General features: G+C 41.2%; 1 protein-coding gene across 2 annotated transcripts; it reads left to right on the top strand.

The window, feature by feature from the left end:
- Positions 1–773: 773 nt before the first annotated feature.
- Positions 774–15,874, top strand: USP1 (ubiquitin specific peptidase 1). 2 transcript variants are annotated; one of them, XM_066626121.1, is made up of 9 exons: positions 774–909; positions 3,167–3,408; positions 5,334–5,457; positions 6,404–6,499; positions 6,858–7,018; positions 8,005–8,702; positions 9,846–10,010; positions 11,538–11,739; positions 14,760–15,874. In XM_066626121.1, the coding sequence occupies exons 2-9, from the start codon at positions 3,239–3,241 to the stop codon at positions 15,481–15,483; spliced, it is 2,340 nt and encodes a 779-aa protein (XP_066482218.1). In that variant the 5' UTR covers positions 774–909; positions 3,167–3,238; the 3' UTR covers positions 15,484–15,874. The 2 variants fall into 2 exon arrangements, with proteins under 2 accessions (XP_066482218.1, XP_066482219.1); XM_066626122.1 differs by lacking the exon at positions 774–909 and having other exon boundaries at positions 3,216–3,281.
- The last annotated feature ends 813 nt before the right edge of the window (positions 15,875–16,687 follow it).

Here is a 16,687-nt window from a genome sequence, read left to right as displayed (position 1 = left end):
AACTGCTCCAATAACGTGACAAAAAACTGAAAATTGAAACATTTGTGCAACATTTTTCAATTAATACTAGGTAACAATTGTATATTAGATGTAAATTAGATAATACATTGTATTAATAAGAAACAAAGATAAAACCGGTAATGTAACGGATTTTCACGTACGGGAATGTAAATATAAGGTGTACTAAGAAAATTTAAAATAAAAAATATATATTCCTAAAAAAATATATATATATATTTCCTTTCCATCCCAGACTCCCTCAGAGCTTAGCCCCACCTCCTCCCAGTGACCGTTACACTACCCTATTTAAACACCGCTCGGCGCTCTTTCAGATCATGCTGGCAAATGATTGGCTAGCAAATCTCGCTCGCGATTGGTCAAACCACGAAGTAGGGGCGTGGCCTACAGGAGATATTATTCATATCCCCCTTCGGCTCTCTACGTAACTCCGTTAACCCGTAACGCAGCTGGCTCTCTTTCAGCCAGGCCCCTACCGCCGCACGCGCGCGTTTTTTGTCAGGACCCCTTTCGGGCTGGCTTTGCCAACTGCCTGAAGCGAAGGGGCGGCGGGGGAGATGGTCAGCTATGGGGGTGACCCTGAATACAAAACGGGCGCCCGCCAGTACGTACAGCAAGCCGGCTGCGGTGGCGCCCGTGTCCTCACGAGGCTTCGGCGAGGTGGGATTTTAAATCAGGCACCTCCCTGGACAGCTCGGAGGCGCCGGGCGCGAGAAGCGGGCTGAAGGGAGGGGTCCTGAGCGCACTGCAAAACGCGCCAAGTTTCCCGTTGTAGGGGAACCGGGCTGGAGTGTCCCGTACTGTCTCCATAGCACCCAGGGAGGAGGGGGCGTCCCGTGATAGCAGCCTTCCCCCCCCCGCCCGCCTGAAGCCACCACGAAGATGTAGCGGGTGAGGAGATGCGGCGACTCTGGCAGCCTTGGCAGTAGCGGGCGGGGTGGGCGGGCGCGGGGCCCTGGCCCGACCAGGAGCAGCCGCCTCCGGGCTCGCTCCCCGAGGATGTCCCGCTCCCCGAGGATGTCCCCAAGCGGAGCCGCCAAGCCCTCTGCCGTGGCTCGACCCCCCCCGACACGCGTGTCTTGCGATCGTCTGAAGGGGCTTCCGTGCCTTCGCTTCTGTGCCTTCTTCGGGGCAGGGATCGGGGTTGGCGAGGGCGGGGACAGCCGTGGGTATCCACTGAAGCGGGGGCAGGCCAGTGAGGCAGGGCCTCCCTGCCAGTCCTTTGAAAAGCAGCGCCACCGTGTGTGCTGCTCACTGCATGAGGTGCAGTGTCAGGGAGGCAGGTGAAGCAGAGCCTCCCCAGCTATCACACGCCCCCCCCCTTGAGCACCTCACAGGGTGGCGCTGCTGCTTTTCAAAGGACTCTTCCAGGACTCACCTGCCTCCCCAGTCACCACATGTCACACAGTGAGCACCTCACATGGTAGTGCTGCTTTTCAAAGGACTCCAGAGGGGAGGCTCTGCCTCTCCAGCCACCACATGGGGGGGGGGAGGATGCTGCTGCTGTGGGTGTGTGTGTCCCCCAACCACGTGCAGACTTTGTGTTCTGAAGTAACCTTAATACAGAATGCAGCCCAAAGGGATGGATGGTTGTCAACTTACGTTCTTCCACTGTTCACTTCTTATTAGACATCCAGAAGTAGGTGTTGAGTGCAAAAATGACCAAGCAGAAATTTCTTTATCATCTATGTCACTGGTTCCCAGTCTGTGGTCCTGGGACCACAGGTGGTCCACGAGACCCTGAGAAATGGTCCAAGGGGTCTCAGAAAAAAAGTTGCCTTCAATCACCTCCAGTATCTTGCTAAGCAAGCAATCTCCACCAAAGAGGGTGGGGACCACCCACAGCCACAAACGCTTGTGGCTGTAGCTGTGGGGAGTCCATTCTCTGTCCTTGATAATCTGTAGGGGAGCACTTGGAAAACAGACCACGACAGAGGGCGGAAGCCAGACCACCCACAGCTATATGTGGTCCACGACAATCCCACTTTTCGCCTCAGTGGTCCTCAGGTTTCTAAAGGTTCGGAACCACTGGTCTATATCAACCATTTTCAACCACTGTGCCATGACACATTGGTGTGCTGTAAGTGGTCCATAGGCATGCCACAGGAATTTGCGGGAAGGTCATTTATTAGTACGGCCAGTGGCGAATGTGAGCCACTGGCAGCATGGTGCACCTTGTCAATTGTCAAAAACCTGATGGCATGCCTTGACAATTTTAGTGCCTTGTCAGTGTGCCATGAGGTGAAAAAGGTTGAGAATCACTGGTCTATATGGCTTTCTCGAACCCAAAATAGTTTTTAAAGAATAGAAACAAGCAATCTGTGCTGATTATAAGTGCAGAAGTTCTACTTTTTTTAAGCTAGGCCACTTAGTGATGGTCTGGTTATTGTTGCTGTAGTGCAGTGGTTCTCAAACTTTTTGGCACCAGGACCCACTACTTAAAATGACACTGTCACAGCAATTTCAGCCCTTATCATCTTGACAAGGCACATGCTGCCAGTAGAGGGGGCTCACATCCCCCATTGGTCTCACTAATAAATGACCCTTCAAATTCCTATGGCACACAGGTTGCAGCACACCAATGTACCACAGCACAGTGGTTGAAAATGTTGGGACCCACCTAGCTTTACAAGACTTTTTTTTGTTAATGGATGATCTAGAAAGAATTTTTATTTACTTGCAAGTAATAATTTATTTTATTTGCAAAAAAAAAAGTTGAACAATTTCTTGTAATGAGGCAGTGCTAATGAATAGCCTAATAAAAAGCCTTGATGGGCTTAATTATATGATCCAGCCTTCACCTGCCCCCACTACCTGTACTTGATGTACTGGGGGGGACGACCAGAAAAACGGGAAACATTTATCACCTTGTATTCACACAAGCTTATATCACAAGCTTCTAAACTGCAAGAGCACAGCTCTTTGCAGGGCAGTTAGCTGCTATCTGATTTTCTGAATAGCTTCAGGGTTTGAGGCAATCTTTCCATCACCCATGTTTTCACTGAAGGCTCTGCAGGACCCACCAGAAATCAAGTTGCAACCCACTAAGTGGGTCCGTGCTCACAGTTTGAGAAATGCTGCCATAGTGTTCTCTCAGTGCATGCTACTACTCCCAAAATCTAAAACAGTGTTTTATATACTTTAACAGGCATGACTGCAGGTTACAGTTTTTTCTTGAGGTGGATTTCATTCTTCTCTCAGCGTTCCTGTCCAGGGGAAAATGCCAGGTGTATTACCAAGTGACAGTAATGGACTTTCAAGAGGTACCCCATCAAAAAAAAGCAGGCTGTCATTAAAGCTTTTTCAGAAAAGAGAAACAAAAAGAGCACTGGATTTCACAGACTCACAAGAAAATGAACAAAAGGCTTCAGAATATGAGTGTTCTGAAATGTATGTAAGAGTTCTTTTCAATCACTCATCACAAATGTAGGAAGAACTTTGAGTTTTGTTGTGGGCCTTTAGTTCTTTACCTGTAGACATGGGTGGAGTGGGAAATGCCAAACTTTAAGCAGATAGCATATCAGTTGTGCATAATTTCATGACTGATATAATACTACTGATATAAGACTATATCAGTCTACTGATATACTACTGACATAAGACTACTATAATAGCAGTTTAAACTAGCGTTTCCTAATCTGAGCCTGTAAACATAGTTGATCTCTTCCTGGGAGAGGACTACACATGATAATGAATCATGATTAACAGTGAAATCTTATGTATATCTACCTGCAAGTAAGTCCCATTGAGTACTATAGGGCTTTCTTCCATGTAATTGTCTCTAGGATAGTGGTCTGACATGATGGATATTGACTTTGCTGATGGTCACTTGTTTTTAAAGTACAGTAGAACATCCAAAGTTGACCACCTCTCTATAATGACCACCTCCTTAAGTTGACCTGATTTTCACAGTATGGACAGACACTGCATATACGCTATGGGAGACCAACCTCTGTATATTGACCACTTCCATAAGTTGTATATTGACCACTTTGACCATTGCACAGAGTATTAAGTTACCCACTGAACGCGATACTGTGGGGCTGTGTTTTGTATGGTTTGTCCCATCTTGGAAAAGCAAGGAGCCACGCGACAATCCCTCCCCTACGCCTGCTAGCGTATGTGCAAAAGGGCTTTTATGGGTGGGCACACTGCACATAGCCGACAGACCTGCACCGGCTGTCGATTGTACCTGGACATGTACCAAATTGTGAGGGACATGAGGTTGCTTGTGCATAGTGACGCCACTGTCCTTTCACTTTGGTTCCCATCACCAGTGCATTACTTTACACTTATATGGAAACACATCTGCTATTTTGCTGCCTATTCTGCCGGTTTGGAGATATCCTTCTGGAGCACTTCACAATCCCTTCTGGTCTTCACCACTCAGAAAAGTTTAGTGTCATCCACAAACTTGTCTGCCTCCCTGCTTATCCCTGTTTCCAGGTCATTTATGAAGATGTTGTAAAGCACCAGTCCCAGGATAGATCCTTGAGGCACTCCACTTTCCACCTCTCTCCACTTTTTTGGTCAATTGCCCATTGACACCCACTCTCTGCTTCCTGGTCCTCAACTAGTTCCCAATCCATGAGAGGACCTGTCCTCTTATTCCCTGACTGTGGAGTTTTCTCAACAGCTTTTAGTGAGGGACCGTATCAAACACCTTCTGGCATTTAGTGAATCTGAGATCCAATGGAAGCCAGGCAGCCTAAGTAAAAAAAGTGTTGTTTTTTAGCTGTTGGGTTATGTAACATGCTACATGCTATGGGCTGGCAAGGGATAGCATTGGTCTGCCTGTCTGCTATGAAACCAAGTATTTTTTTTTTAACTTACAATTTAAGCTTATGAATTTTTAGGGTTTTTTTTAAACACTGATTGTGGCCTGTTTATTCTGTCTCTTGATATAGATATGGAATTAGGCTATGTACTCAATTTTAGATAGCAAAACACTGATTTTTTTTAAAACAATAGGGAATACTTTCTTAAACTATGTTTTCTGAAAGCCTTCTGAGCCTTCATTTTTGTATATATACACTAGGATATTTCACTGTGAGGAAATCCTCTGTAAAAAAAAATTGTTCTGGTCAGTGACTGTAATAAAAGATTCTTCTTCTGTAAAAAAAAATTAAAGATTGAGTCGATGTAAAATGGTGATCATTCAAGCAGGTTGGGGCCACATTTTAAAAAATTTAATCTATGGAGTACATTGCTTGTCAAATGCTTCTGGTTACAGTAATTTTGTGAATTAATCTGGAGGAAACGTTATATGTCCATATCTTGGAATTAAAATGTTTCTGGCTCTCTTTGTATAATAGTGATCAGGTAGTTCCTGCAGCTCAGTCACTTTCACCCGTTTGCTGTGAGAAGAAAGACAACATGCTGCCTTTTGTAGGCTTGAACAATCTTGGCAACACTTGTTATCTTAACAGCATCCTTCAGGTAAAATCATAATGAAATTAGAACATACAAACTTGCATTTGAAAAGCTGCTATTAAGGTTTGGAAGACTCTCTGGCACAGTGTGGAACATGCCTGCAATCTAAGAGTTAGCAGAAAGTGGAGGAACACTACTTTGTGGTGTTCTATTTGCATACCTGGGTCAACATCATAGTGTTTGCCAAATATTTTTCCCAGTCATAAAAGTTTCCTTCATAGTTATCTACATGTGTTGGATTAAGCAAATTTATAGGCAAGACTTTATAATGAGCAGAATTTATAACTTTCCCCATATGAGATCCATACCTGTAATTGGTATGCACTACGAGCCATAAGTGAGTCAGTTTTGCTTGTTAAAATAAGCAGAAAACACAAACAGATTTTACCACTATATGGATTTATTTAAAAAAGCTTATAATATTTCAGTAAACTGTTAGTGCATTAATTGTGCTAGAAGCACTGAACTGTGGCTTGAGAGAGTCACAGATGACTCTTTATAGATGAGCAACTGAAGGACCCTGCATGGTACCTCTAGTTGTCAATGGAAGGCACAAAATGAGTGTGAGATTAGCAACCGTTAGAGCAGGAATTGCTCAGATTCCTCAATGCCTTCCCCCCGCCCTGCCCCCCCACCCCCGGTTCTGCAGCCAGAATGTTTTCTGATCATGGGGTTTATATCTATTATTACTCCAGCAATGTGTCTCATTTTTTAAAGTATGATTTGCTAATAAATTGTAGCTGGCCCAAATCACCCAGTGAACTCCATGGCTAAGAGGGTATTTGAACCCAGGTCTCTTCAGTCCAAGTCAAATGCTTGACCTACTACATTTCACACTGGCTTTCTGCTGAGAAATTGTACAAATGTATAAAAAAGAGAAATTATAAGGATAATCTGAGATTTATTTTTCACACAGTGTTCTTCATTTTACAGTTCTTTGTTCTGTATTTAGGTACTCTATTTTTGCCCAGGCTTTAAATCTGGAGTGAAACAACTATTTAATATAATTTCAAAGAAGAAAGAAGGCTTAAAGGATGAAACTGATAAGGTGAGAATCTGATATCTGCCTTCAGGCATACTGCAACTACGTAAGAGAGTTAGCTATACCATGGAGTTAGCATAACCAATCACTTTGGCTCTTTCCTTTTAGGAAGAAATAAATTACTTGTTAGTTCTATAGCTGGGTAATTTAGACTGGTAACTTAAGATTTTTTGTGTCTGTTTGAAACTTATTTTTTAAGGTGTTTAAGGGCTTATAATGTTGTGCCTTTTATACTTGCCTTCAAATTGGAACACTTTTGAATTTTTACATCATTTTATCTTAAGATGATACAAAGAAGTTCAGTACACCAGTGTTATGAAAAATCAGTGCTCCAAAGCAAACAGTTCTTTCTCTGTCTTTACAGGGGATCCCTAAAGAAGATTCCTTTGCAGATGATGAGTTAGTCTGCAGTTTACACTCCTTGATTGTTACAATTGAACAGCTTCAAGCCAGCTTTCTTTTAAATACAGATAAATACACAGATGAACTTGCTACTCAGCCAAGAAGACTGCTAAACACACTTAGGTACAAATAGAGTTCAACAAACCTTAGTATTGCTAATAATATCTGAATGTAATGTTTAAAAATCTTATTTTTTAAAATAAAAAGGTTTTGATAATGTAACACCATTCATGAAAGGTTACACTCACTAACATGCTTAGTCAGTGTGTTTGTTTCTAGTTAATTTTTTATACTGTGATTTCATGGCATTGATGTTAGAAATGATTGAATGTGATTGCATTCTCTCTGCTGAAAATGCCTACAATATGTATGGTTAGTTATACTTTCACATACATTGTAAGCTTGCAAAACTAGGTAACTCATGCCTTTATTTTCTCTGACATTTTTCCTGTTGTCCTGGAGTATTATACAGGGGGCCCGCGTTATCCACTGATCTGTGGTATATGTGAGTGGTGAACAGCCCCCCCAACCAGAGCACAGTTCCAGTCAAACCCGGAGGCTATCTGAGGCCCGCAGAATCCGTGCACAGCCGTGCTGTAGGCCTCAGAGTGTTCGAAAATACAAAACAAAAGCGACTTCCTGTTTTAGAATAAAACTGTGCCTTGTTTACATTGCCTTGTACTTAACACCTTATAAGACATTAAAAACATCATTTCTGGTTTTATTATAAAACCAGAAGTCACCTTTTTTGAATATTTTTGGCATTCTGAGACTTGCAGTGGCCGTGGGTGGTCATGCAGGGCCTCAGAAAACCTCTAGGACCAACTGGAGCTGTGCTCCAGTTCAGATTTGGAGGGATGAAAACTATGACTACCCTTGGTTTTCCATCTCCTCAGGGTTTCTAGGAATGGAACCCCCACAGATAATGAGAGTCCCCTGTAATTGTATTCAGATTACATGAATCTGAATTCTACTTAGTAGATAACCGTAAGTTGGTTATCTTGTGTATCCCAGTTATAACTGTGCCAGTAGACTTCATTTACAGACTGAAGGATAAGGCTGAACAGTGCATTTATGTTACAGTACATGATGTTTTGTACTTTTTATAGGAAACTCAACCCTATGTATGAGGGATATTTGCAGCATGATGCCCAAGAAGTATTGCAGTGCATATTGGGACACATCCAAGAAACATGTCAGCTCTTAAAGGAAGAATTGAAGCAGAGATTACTGGAAGAGCCTACAGTTGAACGGGAAAAGAGGTCTAGTAAAAATACAGACAGTACTGATGATATTGGGGAAGATGTCCCTGTGCTAGATGGCCAAGCTATCAAGAACACTGAAGACAAAACTAAAGGAAATGGGAAAAGAAAAAGTGATATGGAAGATGGCAATGAAAAGAAAAAATCCAAAGTGACCAAAGAGAAGACTGCAGCAGAAGAAAATCAGAGGCGGACTCGATCAAAGAGAAAAGCACTGGAAGAAAAATTAGAAAACCACACAGAAGCTATAGTTAGGCATCCTATTGAAAATGAAAGTACAAAGCTGAGCCAGAAAAAATCACGACTTAAGTTAAACTGGTTAAAGTCTTCAACCAACCAACCTAGCATTCTGTCTAAATTCTGTAGTTTGGGAAAGCTAACAACAAACATAGGGTCCAAAGATCAGATTAAAGAAATTGGAAACTCTGCACTTGCAGAGGTCTCCCTCAAGTCTGAATGTGGTAATCAAGCAGGGAAAGAATATTGTGATTCATCTTTTGCTGTGGAAAACGATGGTGAAAAAGGGACTGAAAAACACAGGAGAGGTTAGCAATGGGGGGAACATGGCTGATCTCCTTTGTAGTCTTCAAGTTCTTGACCAATACATTATTGGTTCTTTTCTATTCCCCCCCCCCCCCAAAAGCATCCTCCTTGGCTTGGTTATGTTTTAACACAGAGCCTGAACACTTTTTCTGTTTCAAGTGTGTGCAAAAAGAACAAATCGGACATACACAGACATGATTGCTAGATTTGGTGTTTCAGTATTGCAAAATACAGACCAGAAGTGTTGTTTGCCTACACTATTTTCCTAACATATCTATATGGGAGTGCAGAGACAGATGCGCATTAAACCTGCCCATCCCCCTTCCCCACAGTGCAGCTTTATTGCAGGGCACAACAGGGATACTCATTTTGGCCAGAGTAAATATTAAGAATGGCAAACTACAAGGCTGGGTTAATTAGATTTAACTTGAAAGTACAAGAGTCCAGATTTGTAGACATCTGAGAAGTGTTTTAATGTTTGTTCAACCTATGGGTTTTAATTTTGTAGACAACTGAATTTCAGTTAAATCTGAGTTCTTATTAAAATAGAAAATATAATCTATAATCTGTAGGTTGGTAAAAGAATTATTTTCAGATGCAAGAAACTTTTCCCATATAAGCATTCCTTATCTCATGTTGTGAAAAATAATTTCACAAATGAATACTATATTGTCTGCACTCCTGAGTTATTTGAGAGAATGAATGAATCTGCATGAATCTAAAAGGATTATAGGGGTCTCGCAGGGGAGGTAATGTAATACCTAATAGTAATTGTATTCCTCTTATTGGTTGGGACCTAAGGAGCTATATAGAACTTTTGCTTGAGCACAGATTCTTTCAACTGTGTTCCGAAGCTCCTCTTCCTATTGCAGTTCCTTCTGATCCTCCAGAAAGCTCCTCAAAGATAAGGAATTTCAACAAGTAGCATCAAATGCAACTCAAGGAGCTGCAGTAAGAACAGGCCACTAAGGGAACCCTAGTGAATGCATTAGTGCGTGGGCTCTTTAGATTCTAGTTATGGTCTGCAAGTTGTCATGCCAATGAAGCTGAATGCCTATACAAACTGTTAGAATATATCTCTTACAGACAATAACCAGGAGGAAGAGTTCAATCTAACCTGGTACATAATATTTCTTTATGTACAGAGTTGGCTGTCTTTAATTTAGTGGAGAGACTCTTCCAGGGTAAGCTGGTGTTGCGAACACGATGTTTAGAGTGTGAGTGTTTCACTGAAAGAAGAGAAGACTTTCAAGACATCAGTGTGCCAGTGCAAAAAGATGATGTCTCAGAGGTGGAAGAGAATTCTGAAAGTAAGTATAAAGTGTTAGTATGTCTGTATGCAGCACTTTCTAGCCCATTAGTTCTAGATTTGTTCTATTTGTCTAGATAGGACAAAAGTACATGGGAAGCATAGCTACACAATTTGCTTAAATTACTGAGAACATACACTACGTATTTATAATTTCTTTTTGTTATATTCCTGCCAACTTTCATGATAGGATGAAAAATGTAACTAAGATTTTTGACTTTAAAACTTGTCTTGTAGAATGCTATTGAAGTAATCTTACTCAGATGTTTGACAACAGACATAGATGTTGTATGAATGATGATGGTATTTAAGGCTTGGCTGTCAATTTCATTCTATTGTTCCTTGTCTTCTGTCCTCTTCTGTAAAGTTAACATGAAAACAAAACACGGCATCCACAATATGGCTGCCAGCAAATGTGTGGGTGTGTGGCACTGAGACCTACAAGTCTGCTCTGTGGTCGTTATGAGTGTGGCTGGAGGCAGCTCTGCCACTTGCCTAATCTGAAGCTGCTTCACTTTTTCTTGTTTCCTGCACATGCTGAAGTAGTTGCTAGTTTCCATCTTTTACATGGACTTCTAAACTCTGGTCCATGGATCTTGGTGCTGGGATTTTCACTCCAGGTGTGGTGGTGGCAAGGCCTTACCATTCCACCCTGCAGCCACAGTTCATCATGCCTGATCTTTTCAGTGCCTTACACCAAGGAGCCACTTTCTCGGAAAAAGCTCTGTGAAGATCAAGTGTGACAAATGGTGGCTGCAGGGCAGAATGGTAGGGCCTCTTCACCACCATGCCCAGAGTGAAAATCCTGGCACGCCATGGGCTGCAGTTTGGAGACTGCTGGTCTAGAGAAAGATCTCAGAGGCCTTGCTTCAGGAATTCTGAGCTCACAGCAAAAAAACTTTTGAGCTCTTGGTGATTGCGTATCTGAAATGTAACACTTCATTATCCTAGTACTCTCTTCAGACAGCAGTTCCCAAACTGTATGTCCAGGACACATCAATGGGTCATGACCCAATTTTTGTTGGGTTGTGAGACTGACAGGGCAGATTAGGCTGTGTGTACCAAGGGTTAAACAAGCTGCTACTGAGAGGGTGGAAGCACTGCTGCCCCATCACCGTTTTAGCCATGCCCCTTGGCAGTTATAAATCAGGCAGCAGTGTCTAGGGCTTCTGCAGCTTGGGAGCCACTGCTCTAAGATATTTAGGGCCTAATTTTACCCAACTTTGCAGCACCAGTGTAGCCATGCCAACAGGCTGTGCACTGCATCCTGCAGTGGAAGAGCAGTCAAAGAGGCCTCCCCAAGATAAGGGAACACTTGATCCATTACCTTGGGTCTGCATTGCGGCTGCATCAGCACTGGAAAGTTGGGTAGGATTGGGCCCTAAATCAAATTTCTCAGTTCTGTCCCTGTGATTTTAATAATTTACCTTTGCAACTCTAATACAACTTGCCAGAACTTTACTAAAAATGTTAGTTTTTAGTTAATTGAGCTAACTAAATATAATGCTTTTTTCCCCCCTTTGGGTAGTTTCTCCAGAGCCCAAAACGGAAATGAAGACTCTGAAGTGGGCAATTTCACAGTTTGCTTCAGTTGAAAGAATTGTGGGAGAAGACAAATACTTCTGTGAAAATTGTTGTCATTATACAGAAGCTGAACGCAGTCTTCTGTTTGATAAAATGCCTGAAGTTATAACAATCCACTTGAAGTGCTTTGCTGCTAGTGGCTTAGAGTGAGTATTGTGACTAAACTATGTGAAAAGGCACTGTGGCTGCAAAAACATTTTGTCCAGGTATGGACGAATAATAAAATGGAACCACTTACACAGTGAGCTTAATTCTGGAATGAGGAACATGAACCATAATTTAGTATTCCAAAACATTGCTCAATTAATATTTCTTGTGCTTTCAGTGGAACCTCACATTGTCAGTCGCGTTTAAACTGCTTGTTTAATATCACCCTTCTAGTTCATAAGACAAGGCTTGCAATGAGTGTCCCATATGAATAGATGCCAGACCACGAGGTGTGTTCAAGTTGTGTTCCCTATTGCAACAAAGTACTCTTCAAGCCAATGCATTTCTAAAAATGGCAGGCCATATGCCAGGGCTAGCTAAACTTGCTTAACGTAAAAGCCAGATATGATAAATTTCAGATGTTTGAGAGCTACAATACTTAAGAAACATTTAAATGCTTAAATATATTTACTCATCATGAATGTTAAATTTGGGTTTTAATCCAGTGGACTCTCAGGTTATACCTGGTAAAAATTATAAAGCTTGAAAATTTCTTATTTACCTCTTTATATTAATTGTGATGCAAAAAGGAGCTTGGTCAACATATTTCTGAGAGCCACACATTATATGTCAGAGCCACATGTGGCTGTGAACCGTAGTTTGGCCATCCCTGCCATATGCCATTCCTTACTGCCTTCTGAACCACTAAACAAAACTATCTCCGCTTCTAAAGGAGATATAATGTGTCTCATTTTTATCTCCTCGTTGCTTTGGTCACAGGCAAATACTCTCTTGTAACTTGTAGGGAAAATGGCCAATTTTAAATTCCACTCACTTGATCATGAGCATTTTCTCCAACAGGTGAAAAAAAAATCCAAGTAGACCTTAAATACAACAACTGGACACTAATTGTCTTAACTTTTGCACGGCCTCCTTATTTATTTTTTTTTACATTATTATGCTGCCTTTCCTCCAAGGGACTCAAGGTGGTAAACACCGTTCCTCCCCTCTTTTTGTCCTCAACAACCCTGTGAGGCTGGTTAGGCTGAGAGATGGTGACTGGCTGAAGGTCACTCAAGAAGCTTCATGACTGAGCGGGGATCTTCCAGGTCTAAGTCCAGAACTACTACACCATCCTGGTTCTCATATGGCATCAAGGCCATATTTGGCCATGAAAGTGCGGGGCCCAGGGCAGCCTCTCCAGTGGCCGTACCAAAGCGAGAACTCTGCTGAAAGTCATAACAATTGTTTAATAATCTGTGTACATATTCCCATATTTTTAAACCATTAGACCAGATATTTTGAACCTTTTCCATCTCAAGGCACACTAAGAAGGCGCTAAAATTGTCAGGGCACACCATTGGTTTTTTGACAATTGACAAGGCACACTGCACTGCTGGCTGGGGGCTCTCATCCCCTAATGGCCCTACTAATATATGACTATCTCCAAACTCCCATGGCACATCTGCAGACCATTTGCGACACAGTGATTGAAAATCACTGCAATAGACAGTCATTAAATTCTGAACAGAATATCACTGAAGTAAAAGGCAATTTTTTAAAAACATACTATAGAATTAATCCCAGTCTTCCAGTAAAGTCCTTAAATCCATATTCTCTCATTTTTACTGGTCTAGCTTTTGATATTTGTAATAATACATATCCTACAGATGCATATTGGCTGAGAGGACAACCTGCTCTACAAGCGCCAACTAAGGACTGAAGAAGAAGGCATATCTTAGAAAAAGCCGTTTCTAAATTACCACACTAGTGAGGTATTTTTCTATGCAGGTTAGCACCCACTATGCAAAGCAAGTGCATTGGACAATTTGAGTTAGAACAGGAACATCAACGAAAAGTTAACTGGAATGTGGAAATGTATTCATTTGCTAATGTCTTGCCTCAGAGTTAGCTGATTTGGTTCAAAATGGCAAATGCAATGTGAACCCTGCATGCACTCCATCTCCTTGACCACACTCCCCTTTCGTCCCTCAGAAATCAAGGTCTTTTCTTACAAGAATTTACAGTCTGTCTATCACCAAATGAAGTGAGATGGTTAGAGCAAATTAGCCTAAGTTGCTCAAGAAAGCTGCAGTGTATTCAACCCCCCCCCCCCTTTAACTGAATTGTTTACTTTAGGACACTTGTGAATATTCCATGACATCAGAGGCAATGAATAGGGAATTTGCAAACATCATGTAATCCATAGAGCAAATATACCAGCAGTATAAACAACAGACTCAGCAAAACTGTAATACAAGGGTGTAATTACAACAAAGTTAAATGTGAATTAATGTGTATCTGTAATTGAATTATGTCTATAGACAAGTTGATTCTTTCACTTTGGGATCGAAGAAGGATTTGAATCTATAAGACTACTTTAAAAACATGGGTGTGCTGATTTTTCCTTTTTCTCTAGAAGCACCAGTGTAGGTCATGTAAACATTTGGTGGACGTCAGAAAATACAAGTACTGCACCTATTTAACAATAAGATTGTCCTGCTTTCTTGGTAACAAGGGAGAGAGTAGATTTAGTATGATTTATGATTAAATCATAAATAATGATTTAGTCACTGGATTTATTAGTCATTGCAGCAGATTATATGTGAATATTTGGTTGAGTTGACACCTGGAAATCTAATGAAAGCTAACTGTGGGATACTTCCTTGGAGTGCCACCTGTACCATATTAGTCTGTCCTAGCTTTATGTGCAGTACAATTCAATCATGTTGATTCAAAAGCAAATATTTCTGTGTGCAGTGAGGCTTACTTCCATGGACTGTACACGGGGTTGCAGCCCTAGCAATAGATTTATTAAGTCATTTTGGAACATTACCTAATATTTGTATGTAAATATAGGAAGGAAATTTCTTGTGCTTAAAAGAAAACACCCAAAATAAAGAATTGGATTGTTATACACTAGTATCACTTTCTGAAGTAGGAATAACTGTCTCTGGCGGGGAGAGAACTATGGAAAGCTGACTATACCACCTAACTAACATTTTTTTTCCTCCAAAAGGTTTGATTGCTATGGTGGACTCTCCAAGATAAATACGCCTTTACTGACGCCTCTCAAGCTATCCTTGGATGACTGGAGCATAAACCCAGCCAATGAACTCTATGGACTATTTGCTGTTGTGATGCACAGTGGCATTACAATCAGCAGTGGGCATTATACAGCCTCTGTAAAAATTACAGATCTTGATAGTTTAGAATTAGACAAAGATAACTTCATCTCTGATCCATTGTGTGAAATTTGCCCGGAACCACTGACTGAGCAAGAAGCGAGAGCTATCACTGAGGACTATGATGATGGTGAGGTCTCCTTTAGAGTTGGTGGAAGTGTTCAACCTAATAAAGGAGTGAACAAAAAAAATATAGAAGCCGTAGGGCTTCTTGGAGGACAAAAAAGCAAACCTAACCATGATTTGCCCAGTAACAAAGTAATTCATTCTGACAAAATGGCTAGCATGATCACTGAAGCTAGAAATTCAGAGTGTAGCCATACTAAAGAAATCATAGAGGTTGAACACCATGATCAGACTGGTACTGCTTCTAACGAACTAGAAAACAAAGCAATGCACATAATGCAGAGCCTAAAGAAGTATGAGGGGAAGTGGCTACTTTTTGATGATTCTGAAGTGAAGGTTACAGAGGAAAAAGACTTCCTGAATTCCCTGTCCCCTATTTCATTGTCGACATCTACTCCTTACCTGCTGTTTTATAAGAAAATTGTAGCGTGAGGTTGTGTTTTGAATATGTAAATCATTCTGCATCAGATCAACATTCAGTAAACACCTAATACCATTTTTGCAGAACTAAAATTCACTTTGTCTCCAACTCTGTGCAGCAGCACAATATGCATTTTTTAAAATGGATGTCACTTGATAGTTTCTATACAGGAGGGTGCAGATTATTCTCGTTAGCAATATAAACCTGTACATAGGCTGTTGAATGATGTCTTAAGAGCACAGTAGCATTTAAAAGCTATTCTAATTCCACCACACTACTTGTATATTAGTTTTTTAAACAATAAAGTTATTTGTACTCGCATTCTAGAGAAAATTTGTAGTTGCTATTAACAAAACACCAAACTGCTTTCTGTAAATGAAAAATAAATTTTCTTCATTCCTATGTGAGAGTTTAGTGTGTGCATTCCAGTCTCAAAATGACTGAAAATGGTGTCAGCTTTCTTTCTACCCCTGGGATGAGATACTTGTCCAAATCTGTTTCAGTACTCAGAAGTGAACTGGATCTTATGACTTAACTAGAACCTAAAGGCTAAAACTTGTATTGCTGCCTAATTGTAAACCTTAAAGCTACTTATCTTCAATAGTATTAATTACAAAATAATGGGATGATTCTAGGAACCAGCATGGGTTGGTCAAGAACAAGTCACGCTGGATGAATCTCATTTCCTTTGATAGTGTGATAGACTGGACAAAGTGTACCTAAATTTCAACAAAGCATTTTACAGCTACTCAATGGTGGATAAAATGGTACTAAAGTTAGGTGGATTCAAAGCTAGTTGAACAACTCAGATAGTGCTGTTAAATGGCTCTGTATCAACCTGGAGAGGTACTGAATAGAGTGCCACAGGGCTCTGTTTTGGACCCTATACTGTTCCAAATTTTTTTGTGAATGATCTGGATGATGGGGTAGATGGATGCTTATCAAATTTACACACGAAACAAACCTGCATGTGCGTGGATAGCTAACACCCGGGAAGACCAAATTAAGATTAAAAATTACCATGACAGGCCCCATTAGTGGGTCCATGCCAACAAGATAGTTCAATGGAGGCAGATGTAAAGTCTTCTAGTAGGAATAACTAATCAGAAGCCTAAGGACAGGATGGGGAACTCTGGCTTGGGAGTAGCAGATGAAATGTTTGGTGGACCATAAATTGAATATGAGTCAGCTGTGTGGTATGGCTACAAAAAAAAA

Source organism: Tiliqua scincoides, chromosome 4, assembly GCF_035046505.1.
Source record: "Tiliqua scincoides isolate rTilSci1 chromosome 4, rTilSci1.hap2, whole genome shotgun sequence".
NCBI lineage: Eukaryota > Metazoa > Chordata > Lepidosauria > Squamata > Scincidae > Tiliqua > Tiliqua scincoides.
Note: the sequence above shows the minus strand (reverse complement) of the source record. Positions and strands in the feature narration are given on the sequence as shown.

Excerpts from the sequence above, each read along its gene's own strand:
- USP1 (XM_066626121.1), top strand. The coding sequence starts at position 3,239 with ATGCCAGGTGTATTACCAAGTGACAGTAATGGACTTTCAAGAGGTACC. Across the intron at positions 5,458-6,403 it reads ATCTTAACAGCATCCTTCAG|GTACTCTATTTTTGCCCAGG; the intron begins GTAAAATCATAA and ends TTCTGTATTTAG. Across the intron at positions 10,011-11,537 it reads GGTGGAAGAGAATTCTGAAA|TTTCTCCAGAGCCCAAAACG; the intron begins GTAAGTATAAAG and ends CCCTTTGGGTAG.